Source organism: Ochotona princeps, chromosome 13 (genome assembly GCF_030435755.1).
Source record: "Ochotona princeps isolate mOchPri1 chromosome 13, mOchPri1.hap1, whole genome shotgun sequence".
NCBI lineage: Eukaryota > Metazoa > Chordata > Mammalia > Lagomorpha > Ochotonidae > Ochotona > Ochotona princeps.
The window spans coordinates 31,865,457-31,878,210 of NC_080844.1; the positions used below are offsets into that span (position 1 = coordinate 31,865,457).

At 52.4% G+C, this 12,754-nt stretch overlaps 1 protein-coding gene across 1 annotated transcript in view; it reads left to right on the plus strand.

Moving 5' to 3' along the window:
• COL13A1 (collagen type XIII alpha 1 chain) overlaps positions 1–11,477 on the plus strand; it is a 117,051-nt gene extending 105,574 nt beyond the window's left edge. Inside the window, exons 34-39 of the mRNA XM_058671916.1 lie at positions 602–655; positions 1,514–1,567; positions 2,264–2,299; positions 6,445–6,531; positions 9,846–9,884; positions 11,101–11,477. Of these exons, the coding sequence (XP_058527899.1) occupies positions 602–655; positions 1,514–1,567; positions 2,264–2,299; positions 6,445–6,531; positions 9,846–9,884; positions 11,101–11,103 (273 nt within the window). The 3' untranslated portion in view covers positions 11,104–11,477. The remainder of the gene's footprint in view (positions 1–601; positions 656–1,513; positions 1,568–2,263; positions 2,300–6,444; positions 6,532–9,845; positions 9,885–11,100) is intronic.
• Positions 11,478–12,754: the final 1,277 nt, after the last annotated feature.

The following is a 12,754-nucleotide window of genomic DNA, read 5'->3' on the forward strand; positions in this document are numbered from 1 at the left end:
GCTGACGTTGCCACAGCAAGCCCTGCTCTGTCTCCAAGCAACACAGCTCTGACAACTGCAGCCCCTGGCCCCTGCCCCACAGCCCTGCGTAGGAGAGCTCCCCACACACCCCACCACCAGGCCAGCATGGTGCAACACCTGAGGCCTGATAACTCACTTCTAGCCAGCAGTGGAGACCTAAGATTCTCAGCTGGCTGCAGGCTGAGTCCAGGGATGGAGATGGGTCTGCAGTGGGGTGGGTGGTGGCTGAAGGACCTCCTGTGTCTGCCTCTGTATGTGTGCGCCATTGCTCTCTCTGTGGCATGAAGACCTTCCCACTGCATGTAAGCTGCGACAGCAAAGGGAGTGCCGGCCCCGCCCCCTCCCAGGTGCTTCTGGGAGCAGACAAAATGATGGTTCTGCCGTTTTCAGCCTTGGCGAGCTTGGCTATAGTGCAAAAGGGTTTCCCTCCCCCACGGATCTAGCTCTGGATCTCCCCGCCTACAACTCGCCAACCCTGAAAACTAGGCCTGGCTCTTTACTCCTGTGCAGGTGTTGGGTGGGGCTTCCGGGAGGGCCCTTCTGCCAGGACCCTCATCTCTGTCTCTTTCACCTCCTTCAGGGCACTCCAGGACCAGTTGGAGTTCCAGGCCCGGCGGGACCAAAGGGCGAGAGGGTGAGCACCCAGTGAGGATGGAGGGACAGGCCAGCCTCTCCTGCAGCCCAGGCACCCCGGACCCAACAGAGTCCCTGCTTCAGCCCTAGGAGGCTTGGCCCAACCCCCCTCTTCCATTCCTCTCCTCCCCTGGATGTTCTCACTGCAGCCTGAAGCAGCCACAAGCCAAACACATGCTTGTGGAGTGGCTGTGAGTGAACAGAGACACCTGGAGGTAGAGAGCTCCCTGCACGTGGGCTCCCGCTCCTTGGCCTTCCTCGTGTGCCATCTAACATAGCCCCAGGTGCTATTGACACCACACACACCTCAACTCTGTAACAACTGGGAACCTCTACACGGAACGGGATGCCAGGGGTGTTTAGGAAGTCCCTGGAGGGGCACTCAGAGGTCCAGAGACTGGGCATGTTGGGTTCACTTCCAGTCACATGGCCCTTGAGAGCCAGACACCTCCACAGTGAAGTGGACAAGTATGAGGGTGAGAGTGGAAGGGTGAGGCCAGGGGCCAGGGGAGCTTTCCATATCAGCTCCTCCTGGATTGGCTGAAGGCACCTCAGGCACAGGCCCTGGGTGGCCATCCATGGAACTCTGCCTGCATAAGCAGCCTCCCCTGCAGCCCTGTCTCTGGGGAGGCTCAGGAGAGGCAAGGGTGGGGAAATGAGAGCTTCTCCCTGCTTTCCCTGGCCTTACCATATCCCACTCTGTGCCAGGACCCCAGCGTGCTGCCTCGGGGACAGGCTCTTCAGGAGAGAGGCTCCTGGGCTCCCAAGGTCCCATGCTTTCCCAGCAACATAGGAAATGGCGATGAACGTGGTTGTGGCTGTGCCAAGGAGGACCCATGGTTTCCTTCTCTTGTTTCAGGGCAGCAAAGGAGACCCCGGGATGACGGGACCAATGGGAGCAGCGGGGCTTCCTGTGAGTCTCATGGGATGGGAAGTTTCTCTCCGTCCACCTCCAGAGTCCCCTACAAATGTGGTCAAGACAGAGCCTGCAGCCTCTGCTGTCTACAGCGGGGCCTCGAGGAGGCTCAAAGTCAACTGCAGACACCCCTGATGCAGGGAGCAGCGAAGTGGGATTTGGCTTGACACCTGTAACCCCTTTTCCCACTGATTCACTTCTAAGATTGAACACCTGCATGTGAGAGCCTGTGCTATATTCCTGGCCCATCCGGGGGCTGTTCGCATAGTGGTTCATGGGCAAATCTTGTGGCTTTAGAATGGAGAGCAACTGGCACCTTGAAGAGGCTCCAGGGAACTGCCGAGTCAAGCACCTGGCAGGGACAGCTATGGGGACACTCCTCTACCATGCATATCCCGTGTTGCCCAACCAGGTTCATAGAACCCAGCATGGTCACCCTCTGCACGATCTCTCCATCAGGGACAGGGGCTACCGAGCCAGGAGCTCAGGCCTGTGCTCTTTGCTTGGCCCAGACCACACCATTTTCCTCAAGTCAAATGATTTGAGTATTCTGTTGCTTTGTCTTCATTCTGTAAAATGGGGGTGATGCCCCATGTGTCCAGGAACTCGGGCATCAGGGAGGAGCTTGCTGGGCCTGTGTCACCATCTCCTGCTCTCTCACGAACATGTGTTCCTGTCTCTGATTCATCATAGGGCTTACATGGACCACCAGGGGACAAGGGAAGCCGGGTGAGTGTGCACCCTCACCACGCTGGGCTACAGTTACTAACATTTTCCTAAAGGGGTGGAATGACCAACAGGGGCTTCCTGCTGCAGCATGAGCATGTGGTGCTCCCTGAAAAATCCTCTGCAATGAAGCAGCCTTTCCAGCAAGGGCTTAGTGTGTGGCAGGCAGAGTGTGGGACACAAGCCTCCGTGGAATTCTTTTTCCACATGATCAGGGGAAACCAAATCCCATGGTGGCTGTTAGATTAGCATCACCAGCCACCCGAGAGAGCCTCATGTCCGGCTCTGTGTGGCCTTGTTAGTGGGCCCCTACGTGTCCACTTAGAGATGTCATGGCCTCCTCCTTGCCTTGGTTTTTCCAGGCATTCCAGGATACTGGGGAGAGAGAAAATAAATTCTAGCTCTGAGAACAAGCAGACAGTTGTTGTAATGAGCCAAGCCTCTAAAAAAGTATTGCAGCTGCTATTTGTCTTGGAAAGAGTCAGCAGGGCTGTGAGATGCATTGTGCCTGCACAGACCCCTCACTCTCTCCCTTTGGTTTCTGTACCTTCCCCCAAGACCAGGTTCCCAGATGTCCACGGCCCCCATGGCCAAGTGACCATGAGATATGTGCCCCTGCCTTGGGGTCATTTCCCTGCATCAGACCGTGAGGGGGCCTTTGGTTTCCCTCTTGGCTGCCTCCTTGCTGGTTCTCAGGGTGTGAGGCAGGTTCCAGGAAGCCCTCCTGATGGCTGTTGAAACTCAAGGAGCTGAAAGGAGAAGAAGGGGAAGGAACACACACACACGCTGAATGCCCATGGAGAGTCAGGGGGCAGAGTGTATGGCTTCTAGTCTGAACCAGACACCATACTCCCAGAGAGAAAGTGCCAGAACCTGTGTGTATGCATCTGGCACCAGTTAATGGCATCCTTTTCAGTTGATAACATATGGATCCAACATTTCTGTATCCTCAAATACTCTTTGTTGGCAGGTGGTCAAAAGCAATACTGCTTTCCCTACAAATTCTGCCAGCAAGGAGGCAGGCAGAGCCACCCTTGCCAGGGTATCTATGAAAAGAGCAGGTCTGGAGACCACTGGAGCAAACAGCTACCTCCAGACACACGGCCGGCCCTGCCCAGCAGTTCTGGTCTTTAGAGCTGCATCAGAGCTCTGAGAACATGGTCATCCCACCTCTGTATCGCTGCACTAACCTGCGTTCCCACCAACTCCTCAACTGTTCTAGCTTCCTTGATTGTCTTCCATCAGTATTCTCTGAACCTATCTCTGAAGGCTTTTTCAGTTGGCTGCAGACACTGGGTCATTTGCAGACTACCAAATCAATCCTTCAACTGTTGTTGGTGGTAGCATTGCTGTAGAGGCAGCAAAGTGCTCTCGTCACAGCTGGTAGGACAGGCCAGGGGCCAGTGGCTCTGATTCTCAAGGGGTCGTGGTTGCCGCCTGAGCCAGGCCTGCCCAGCCCTCAATGGGAACATTCTCTCCACTTCCCCTGCCCAGTGTCTGGACATACATTCCCCAACTCCTTAGAGAATTTAGGAATGGGAAGAGACTTCACAAAATCCATGGGAAATGGGATTAAAAGATCCACTTACTTTGATGCAAAAATAATATTGTGGCTATGCACAGTTTTTTTTTTAATTGGAAAGTCAGATATACAGAGACCCGGTTGAGTTGCCAGCTCATGGCTTTGGCCTGAGTTGTTAAAGGCATATGGAAGACTGACTCAATGGATGGGTACTCCAGCTCACTTGTTCTCTCTCTTTGCCTTTCAAGCAAATAAAATAATTTTCAAACATTAAATTAAAAAATATACTTTTCTAAGGGGTTTGAGAGAGTTAAAAAAAAAAAAGATTTCTTTATTTGAAAATCAGACAGACGGAGATCTTCCATCCATTTGGTTCACTTCCTAGATGACTGCAACAGGCAATGCTGGGCCAGACTGCAGCCAGGAGCCAGCAGCTTCATCCAGGTCTTCCACATGGATGGCAGGGTCCCAAGCACTTGGGCCCCATCTTCCACTTCTTTTCTCAGGTCATTAGCAGGAAGCTGGATTAGAAATGGAGCAGCTGAGATTCGAACTGGCAGCTTTATCTGCTATGCCACAAGCCTGCCCCTGGTTTTATTTATTTCTGTTATCTGCAATATCACTTACAGGGTACAGTGCCCTATTTTCACACATACCCATAGTGTGAACCAAACAAGCGTTTCCATTTCCTTACCCTCTCTTTGTCTGGAGCCTACCCGCTGCTTTCCCAATACCTTGAACTTTGTGAAGTTGCTTCACTTGTCACTTAGTAAACGTCAAGTTCAGAAAACCACAGGGTTGCATAAACCCACCTTCCAGTGCTCCATGAAGAGCCCAGAGCAGGACTCTGAGTGCAGAATCCCTCTGTTCCCTCCATGATGGGCACTGGTCTCTCAGGATGCTCCATGTCCCAGGAGTCTCTTAGCCCCTCTTTTCACTCAGACCTCCTTGTCCCACCAACTGAGCAGAACTGCTGGAGGGCATCTGAGGCTTCATAACGACTCTTCCAAAGCAAAGAGTAACCCATGCACTACTGACACTTGCTCTGCTGTGCACAGTTTTCAGGTTTTTTAGGATCCAAAGTTTAGACATTGGATCCAAGTCAAATACTGAAAGCGTTAAGACAACATCTGGAGTCTTATTGTCCCCCCCAAAAGAGGAAGCCCAGTTCCATGTGGGTTCTGGAGGGTGTCCCTGGGAGAGCAGCTCCCAGACTCTGCCTCCATCCTGCTGCAAGATCCCTTTGGGAATTTATTCTAACTCACCATGAGACAAAACTCAGCCTAAAAAACTGCTAACCTATGGGCAAGCAGAAAGTGGTCGGGAGCCTCTTTGCTGTTCCTTGACTTCATCAAGGTGGACCAAGGTGCAGAGCCCAAACCAAGGGGTGCACTAAGGAGACCTCAGCAGTGCAAAGAACACTCTGCTCTGCCCTCTCACCCCACAGTAGCCCTGTGAATTTGGCCCAGGAACCGCATACAGGATTTAGAAAATCAAAGGATAAAAGTGGGATGGATCTAGCATTGTGACCATAGGGAAGAGAAGAAGGGGTCCCCTGGAGTTGCCGGCAACTGAAAAGGCCTGAGCATGCCATGAGGGCACCTGCATGGAGAGGGCTTGGGCATGCATGTGTGTGCATGTGCCTGTGTGTACACCTTTGTGTGTGTGGTTGTGTGCATCTGCATGTGTGTGCCTATCTTGCTCCCTTGGGTCTACCCTGTCCCTTTGCCCCCTCTTGTCACCACTTCTGGCTTCCTTTCCTTCCTCTTCCCACCTTTCTGCCCACTGTAACAACCCTATATACCTCACCCATTTCTTTCTCCTAGGCAAACTTGCATTTCCTCTAACATCAATTTTATGAACATATTCATATTTTAGAGACCTCTGCCCTTGCCTTTGCTTGTTTCAGTCCCTCTCTCCTGCTCTGTGCCTTCTCTGTAAGGCCTCTGCTCTGTCACTCCCTGAGCATGGAAAGTCGTAGAGACGTGGGCGCAGCCACCACTCCAATGCCTTCGAGGGGTACCTGACCAGGGTTACTGTTTGTGCCCCTCTGGCACAATGGCCATGCTGAGATACTCACGGTAGGAATCTGACACACATCCAACCTCCTGCCACTCATGGGCAAAGAGGAAACTCTGCTCACCACCCCGAGCACAAAGGGCCACACTTCCCCATTCAAAGATTTGGTGGTTTTGCAAGCCCAACCTCGTGAACTGCTCATGGGTGGACATGTCTTGAAGCCAGTGGGTTTTTGGGACAAAGGTTTCATCAACAGAACCTTCAGAGAGAAGGAAGGTGGGCCCAGACACTCTGTTCATCACAGCCCCACTCCAGGCTCAGTATTAGCAAACTCCTGTCCCCAATGTTTCCAGACCTCATTCCCCACCAGCTCCAGCCCTACAGCTCCTGATCCTGGTCTCCCTTTGCACCCCTGACCCACCTTAGCCAACTTCTCAGGTGCTTAGGGACAGAGTTCCTGATTCCCACTCCTAATTCTCAAATGAAGAGAATCTGTTCTTCTTTCTTTGATTTTCTTTTTCTGTCTCTAAATCTTAACACATGAATGATCCTAAAGTTTTGATGTTGTTGTTTTTGTTGTTTTCTTGGACTAAACCATTATTTACAGGGGGAACGGGGGAAGAAAGGCTCTAGAGGGCCTAAAGGGGATAAGGGAGACCAAGGAGCGCCTGGACTGGATGCCCCCTGTCCACTGGTATGTCCCATTTAACACTGTTCTGGTTTATCCATGAGGCTCGCAAGTTGGAACAAAAAAGGCAAATAAACTGAAGACAAGAACCAAATGGATACCCTGATGCTACCAAAATCTATCTGCTCCTTTGAAACTCGGCCTGCTGGGGGGGGGGGGGGGCCTTCAGCCACAGCTGCAAGTCATTCTGCTGCGGCCTTTCCCTTTGAATCCCTTTCCTTTGAAGATGCAGAACAATTGATGTGTGGCAGAGAGGAAACCGCGAGGAATGGCAGTTCTGGAGAAGGCCCCAGCTCTCAGCTCAGGGCTGGTGTGGAAACCCAGGGCGGTGTTTGGGAGCCATGCATTGGCCTTCTTTGTTTTGCGGCCTCAGCAGTTCAAGTTCCCTGAATCCTTACCTGGGCAGGATGCAGGAGATCATGTCAGCGTCTCCGCAGGGCCAGAAGCGGGACTTGCACACACAGCCCCTCCCTCCTTCTCCCCCAGCACACACCGCCCCCACCCCCAGGATCCATGGCAGCCACAGCATTGTGCTGGGCTTCTCTCATGCCTTTGTGTCCCAACTGCAGGTTCTGGAAATGACATGGCACTGCAGTTGGAGCTGCTGTATGTTCACTCCAAGTGAGGCTGTATACAGGGCAGAGGCGGCCAGCAGTGTGTGCTCCAAAACCAGACTCTCCCAATTACAGACAGCCCAAAGGCTGAATTTGAGAGGGGATGGGCCCACTGCAACTGAGCTCCTACCTGTGGGCGCCACGAGAGTCCTGCATCCTGGCCAGAGTAGGGCCTCTCCAATCCACAGTATGGTCGGAGCTGGCCTAGTGTAGACCTGAATAATCACCCTGGTTGATTTTGTGAACAGGGACACCGAGGTTTTAAAGGAGAGAAAGGGGAACCAGGGTTACCAGGGCTGGACGGACTGGATGCCCCGTGCCCATTGGTATGGCATTGCCCTTTCTTGCCTGCATGGCCAGGGTGGACTTCCCCAATGTGTGTGGTTTGTATCTGCCTGCCTCCAAGCTCCTCCTACTCCATCCATCGGGGTTCACTTCCTGCTCCTTCACTCAGGAGACCCCAAGGGTCACCTCGGCCCAGCCACAAGCTTTCTTGCATGCAGTCTGTTGGGATGTTTTTGGCCTCCTCCTCCTCCTGCCACTGCTTCTAAACACAGCACCTCCATGTCCACCCCCCTTGCCACACTGACGCTCACTTGGACTGCCATGGAAACGGCCACCCAGACAACACTGCTGTCCAAGATCAAAGTGGCAAGCAAATTCTCAAAACAGGCCAGAGACCAGGGACTTCCTTTCCTTCATGCATTGCAGTTAGTTCAAGTGCCTGGCTGCACACCAGGCACTTTTGAAAGAGATGCCCGACTGAGCTCACCCTTTCTCCCAGGAACTTTGCAGGGACATAGGGGCAAGCTGTAGACATAGGGTGGACCGAGAAGTTCTAGAACCCCTCCACAGGAGGGGCTACTCTGCCTTTTCTCCCAGGCAGGGTCCTGAGTCACAGCCCTGGTGGCACCATTAGAACCGGAGGGTGCTTCAAGATCAGGTGGTTGGGTCCTGAAGGGTTTGTCCTTTGCCTAAATCCCAAAAGGCAAATGTTACAGTGTCTACCCCTGGCCACGCAAATGGCTCACCCTTTGCGGAATAAGAGACCAATGTCACCATTGCTAAGGAATTATTTAGGAATGCCTAGGGGTCCTCAGAAAGTTCATGGAGATGCATATGAAAAAAAAACTAGGCCTGGGTTCGAACCCCCCGTTTTTTTCTAAACCAAATTAAATTTGGCTTTTAATTTTACTTTCCATGACCTTTGGGAAGCATTGTCTAGTTCAACAGGAGGTGGTGCAGGAGCCTTGCCCCCAGCCTGCACCAGGGCTGACAGCTGTGGCTTGCTCCCACCTGGCCTAGCACCCACTACAGGCAGGGATGGGCCTGGCCTGCAGCCCATAGTCCTGTGAGCCTTCTTGCACAAGAGCAGAGGGTGGCAGATGCTTCAGCCAAGGCAAATGGTTCAAGAAGTACCCTGCAGCTCTGGCGTTCAGAGCCTGTTTTCATAGCAGTGATAGATTCTCTCCCAGCAGAAAACAGAGGTGACCATGGGGCCCCTTGAAGGGCATCGGGGACTTATCGGGACCCACATTTGCGGAAGACAGCAAGCACAGGGTCAGCACTAGAGTTGCCCCTGCTTCTGACCACCCCCACACACGCCTACCTGTTGACCCGAAGCACAGGCCCCCACTGATCAGCAGCCTGGCCTCCCTAGGCCACAAGCCCCTCCCTTCCCTGAGCATGCTCCCGTGTGCCTGTAGCAGCCTTGGCCACCCTGCTCCTCACCATCTCTGCACCCCTGCTTCCCACCATCACCTACCTCCTCTCCTCTCTCCCCAACCCATGCCAATGGGAATGTGGCTGAGATTCCTATCCTCCCGCAGCTGTGTGACATGTGCTGTATCACAGTGTGATGGGCGGGGCAGGGGGTGGAGGTTACCAGGAATTTCAGCACTGCACTGCCTCTGCCTTTGCAGTTGCCCGCCATCCCTAGGAAACAAGGATGCTCATCTGTTGACCCCTTTACATGATGACCTCGTCAGTCCACGGGTCACCTGTCTATTAACCATGCCGGAGAAGTGTCCACTTGTTTCCTTTCTTGTTTCCCTGTTTACAAACCACCTGTTGTTAATCTGGACTTTGGGAGCAAGGGGAGCCATAAATGGTGACTTTTAGCCTCAGGCAACTAGGGCCTTCTACTTGGGGGGACAGCACCTGCCAGGAGATGAGCAAATCATGCGCTTGACTTGGGAGAGGTGGAGTGAAGTTGTTCCAGGAAAACTCCCATCTGCTCTCCACTGAGCATTCGCTACAGCCAGAATCCCTGTGCCTGGCTTCCTCTCCACTCTGGAGCCTGGAAGTCTCCAATCTGGGCTGCCTCCCTAGTAGATGTGACTCAAGAACCCGATCTTTGCCATTGATCCTGCCCTCAAGTGCCCAGCAACTGGCCCATGAACATACAACACTCTGCACAGAGTCCTGCCTTGTCACATCACAGAGCAGGAAGGCCTCTCTGCTGCCCACCCCCATCCCCTCTTGGTCCTGCTACTGGTGGCACATGACCTTGACCAATGGGAATATGGCCCCGTTTGTTCCCCACCCTCTTCTGAGCTTATGACATGTAGCAAAGAAGTAGTAAACAGGAAGGCCACATCCTGATCAGTGACCAACACATGTGCAGCCCCATCCTGCCCATGTTGCATTGGAGACCCATCCTCCTGCTGTGTCTGACTGAGCCTCTGCCTTCCCTCCCCACCACAGGGTGAAGACGGCTTACCTGTCCAGGGCTGCTGGAACAAGGTAAGGTTTCCCAGAAGTTGGCCATACCCTGGGTGCCTAGGTGTCCCTTGGGCTCCATTCCCAATGGCACAGCTTGCCTCTCTGGGCACCCTCTCAAAGGTGGTAGCAGGGTGGAGAGTGGGCATACATTCAGCATCCCAAGTACAGCAGCCTTGTACTTCCACTTCCTGGGCTCCCAGACTTCCCATCAATAGGGAGTTTTGAGTTTTGCCTTGGTCCCAGCCAGCATTACAGCCATCAAACGCCACAGGCCTGGGCCCAGAGATGACCCCATTCAGCCACAGCTTCCAACAGCGTGGGGCTCCCCAAACCAAAGACCATGGACTGGCTAGCCTGAAAGCCCACCCTGGTCAACAGCAAAGGTAGCAACTGCCACATGGTCCCATGCAGGCACCACCTCCCTCCACTTTGCCCACTGCTTCAAATCTTCTCGTCAGCCTCTACTATCACCACTGGCTCATCCTGTTAAAAGAACTGCAGGTCCCAACCTATTGAAGCATCTGTGCTCAGCTCACCCGACTCCATGCCAGGAGCAGCAGAGCCACTTACCCCTGCCATGTTCCCCAGCACTCCCATATTCAACATCATATTGATTCACTAGCCTGGGCAAAAGGAACGGGACCACCAAGAACCCAGGTCCTAGGTGGACTTCCTGCTCGCCTGGGTACCTTCAGGACCCCTAACCCAAGTAGGTAATCACTCAGCTTTCAAGAAAGAGGCAGTCCCCACCCTCTTGTTGGGGCCCCAAGACCTGGTTAAACCCACAGTAGCCCATCAAAGAGGTATTGAGTAAGATCCCCTCCAGTGCCCTATGCCTTCAAACAAAAAACATCCTTTGCAAAGTTGTTGCTGAAGGTTGGCAGATAGAAACGGTTGTGCTTAGCAGGAATAGCCACTATCAGGAGCCACAGTGACTTGGAGAAGTAACTAGGAAGCCTGCTGGTCCACATCTTAAATTCCTTCTGGAGTAACACAGTCACTAAACAGGTGGCCAGGACAGAGGCAGGGTGGGTCCCTGGAGCTAAGGCTAGGCTTCCCCACCCTCAGGAAGCTTTCCCTCCAGAGGACTGCTGGGGCTCCCAGTTCTGCTCCCCAAAGGCCCCACCCCTCCAAGCCAGGACAAGTTATGCCTCATTCCACACAAGGAAAATGAAATAGAATCACAGGCCCATGGAGACTAACTGCGTGCTGTTGTGTTTTTGCTCTTGTTTTGCAGTGACGCCTCTAACCTTGGATTGGCCTATGTGTGTGTTTGTATATAGAATATTTATTTTTATACAGTTTTCACTTTCTGAAAATGCTGGACGTATGATGCATCTTACAGATTAAAAAAACAATCTGCATATTTTGTACAGAAAATCTCACCTCTTTTGTTTACAAGATGTTTTGTCCAAGTCTAACCCACATTCTGTTTGTGAAGACAGTTGGAGTGTTCGCATGACATCTGTGTACACTCAGCATTGATGCTTTATCAGTTACCATGCTTCAGTGCCAGAGGGCAGGGCGGGGGCTGCCAACACTCAGGGGCTGGCTCGTACATGTGTGCAAATTCACACCAGTGTGGCAACAGTCTATGAAATTTGCCAGGCTGGGTATTTCCAAGAATATTTTAAGCTCTCGTGGATTTTTCATTATTAAAAAAAAAAGATGAAACACGGCAGTTCATGGCCCTGATTAATCACTCTATTAAATATATCCTGGGCAAGCAGGGAATCCCAGAAGCTGGAGTCCTTGGAAGTTTGAAGAAATGTTGAAAAGTGTCAGTGGCCAACTGATGGAGGGAGGGGGCCATGGCAACACCCAAGTTCATGGCAGTGCTGTTGAGCATTTAAGGCTCCCTTGTACTATGGCCCTCTGGGGTGACTAAGGGGCCAAATGCTACAGTTGACAGCTTGAGGGGGGTCTTTTATTTTTGATGTTGTATTTTTCCTCTTTGGCCCACAGTGGTGAGGTCCAGCTATTGCCCATTGTGGCTGTTCACTTGATGCAAATTTGCCAGCCCCCTGCCTTATATGTCATTCAAAGAAGAACACTCATAAACTTGAGCCAGGGTGGGTCCATCAAATATCAAGCTTATCACTTAATAAAAATTGGGGTAATATTGCTTTCCATTCACTGCTGAGTGAAAGTGCTAGGGAAGCTGGCTTTTTAAAATTATTAAAGATGTATTTATTTATTTGAAAGGCAGAGTTGCAAAGAGACAGAGAGAGAGAGAGAGAGAGAGAGAGAGAGATAAAGATAAAGATGTTCCATCCACTGGTTCATTCTTCAAATGGCCACAGCAACCAGGAACCTGTATGGGTACTAGGGATCCAAGTACTTAGGCCATCTCCTACTGCTTTCCCAGGATGATTAGCTGGATCAGAGCTCATGTGGGCTAAAGGAAAAGCTGACCACTTGCTCGCATGCCCACATGTACCCATCGCAGCCCCTCCTGCCAGACCAGGGCTGGCTTCCCTTCCCTGCACCCCTGACTTAACCTGGCAGAATGTGAGGCAGGGCAGGCTGGGATCAGCTGGGAAGAGAAGGGGCACTGTCCAGCAAGCCCAGAGACTTGCTTCTAGTTCTTTCCTTTCCTGAAACTGAGCAGTCTGTCCTCAGGCCATGCCCTGCAGGTGTCAGTTTCCTGAAGCATCCAGTGGACTTGGGGAACATCCCAGCCTCCTGGAGCCATCTGGTCACATGGACAGCCAGGCTTCTGGGAAGCCTGGGCAGCTGGGCTGGGTCATGCATGGAGTCAGTTCTGCAGCTGTGGGGGCAGCATGCGTGTGCTGTGTAACCCTGAATAACAAAACTCAAGTGAGGTGAGTTGTCAGCCTTCCTGGGGGCCAGAGTGGCTGAAGAGGAGATTGAATCGCATGAGTCTCTTA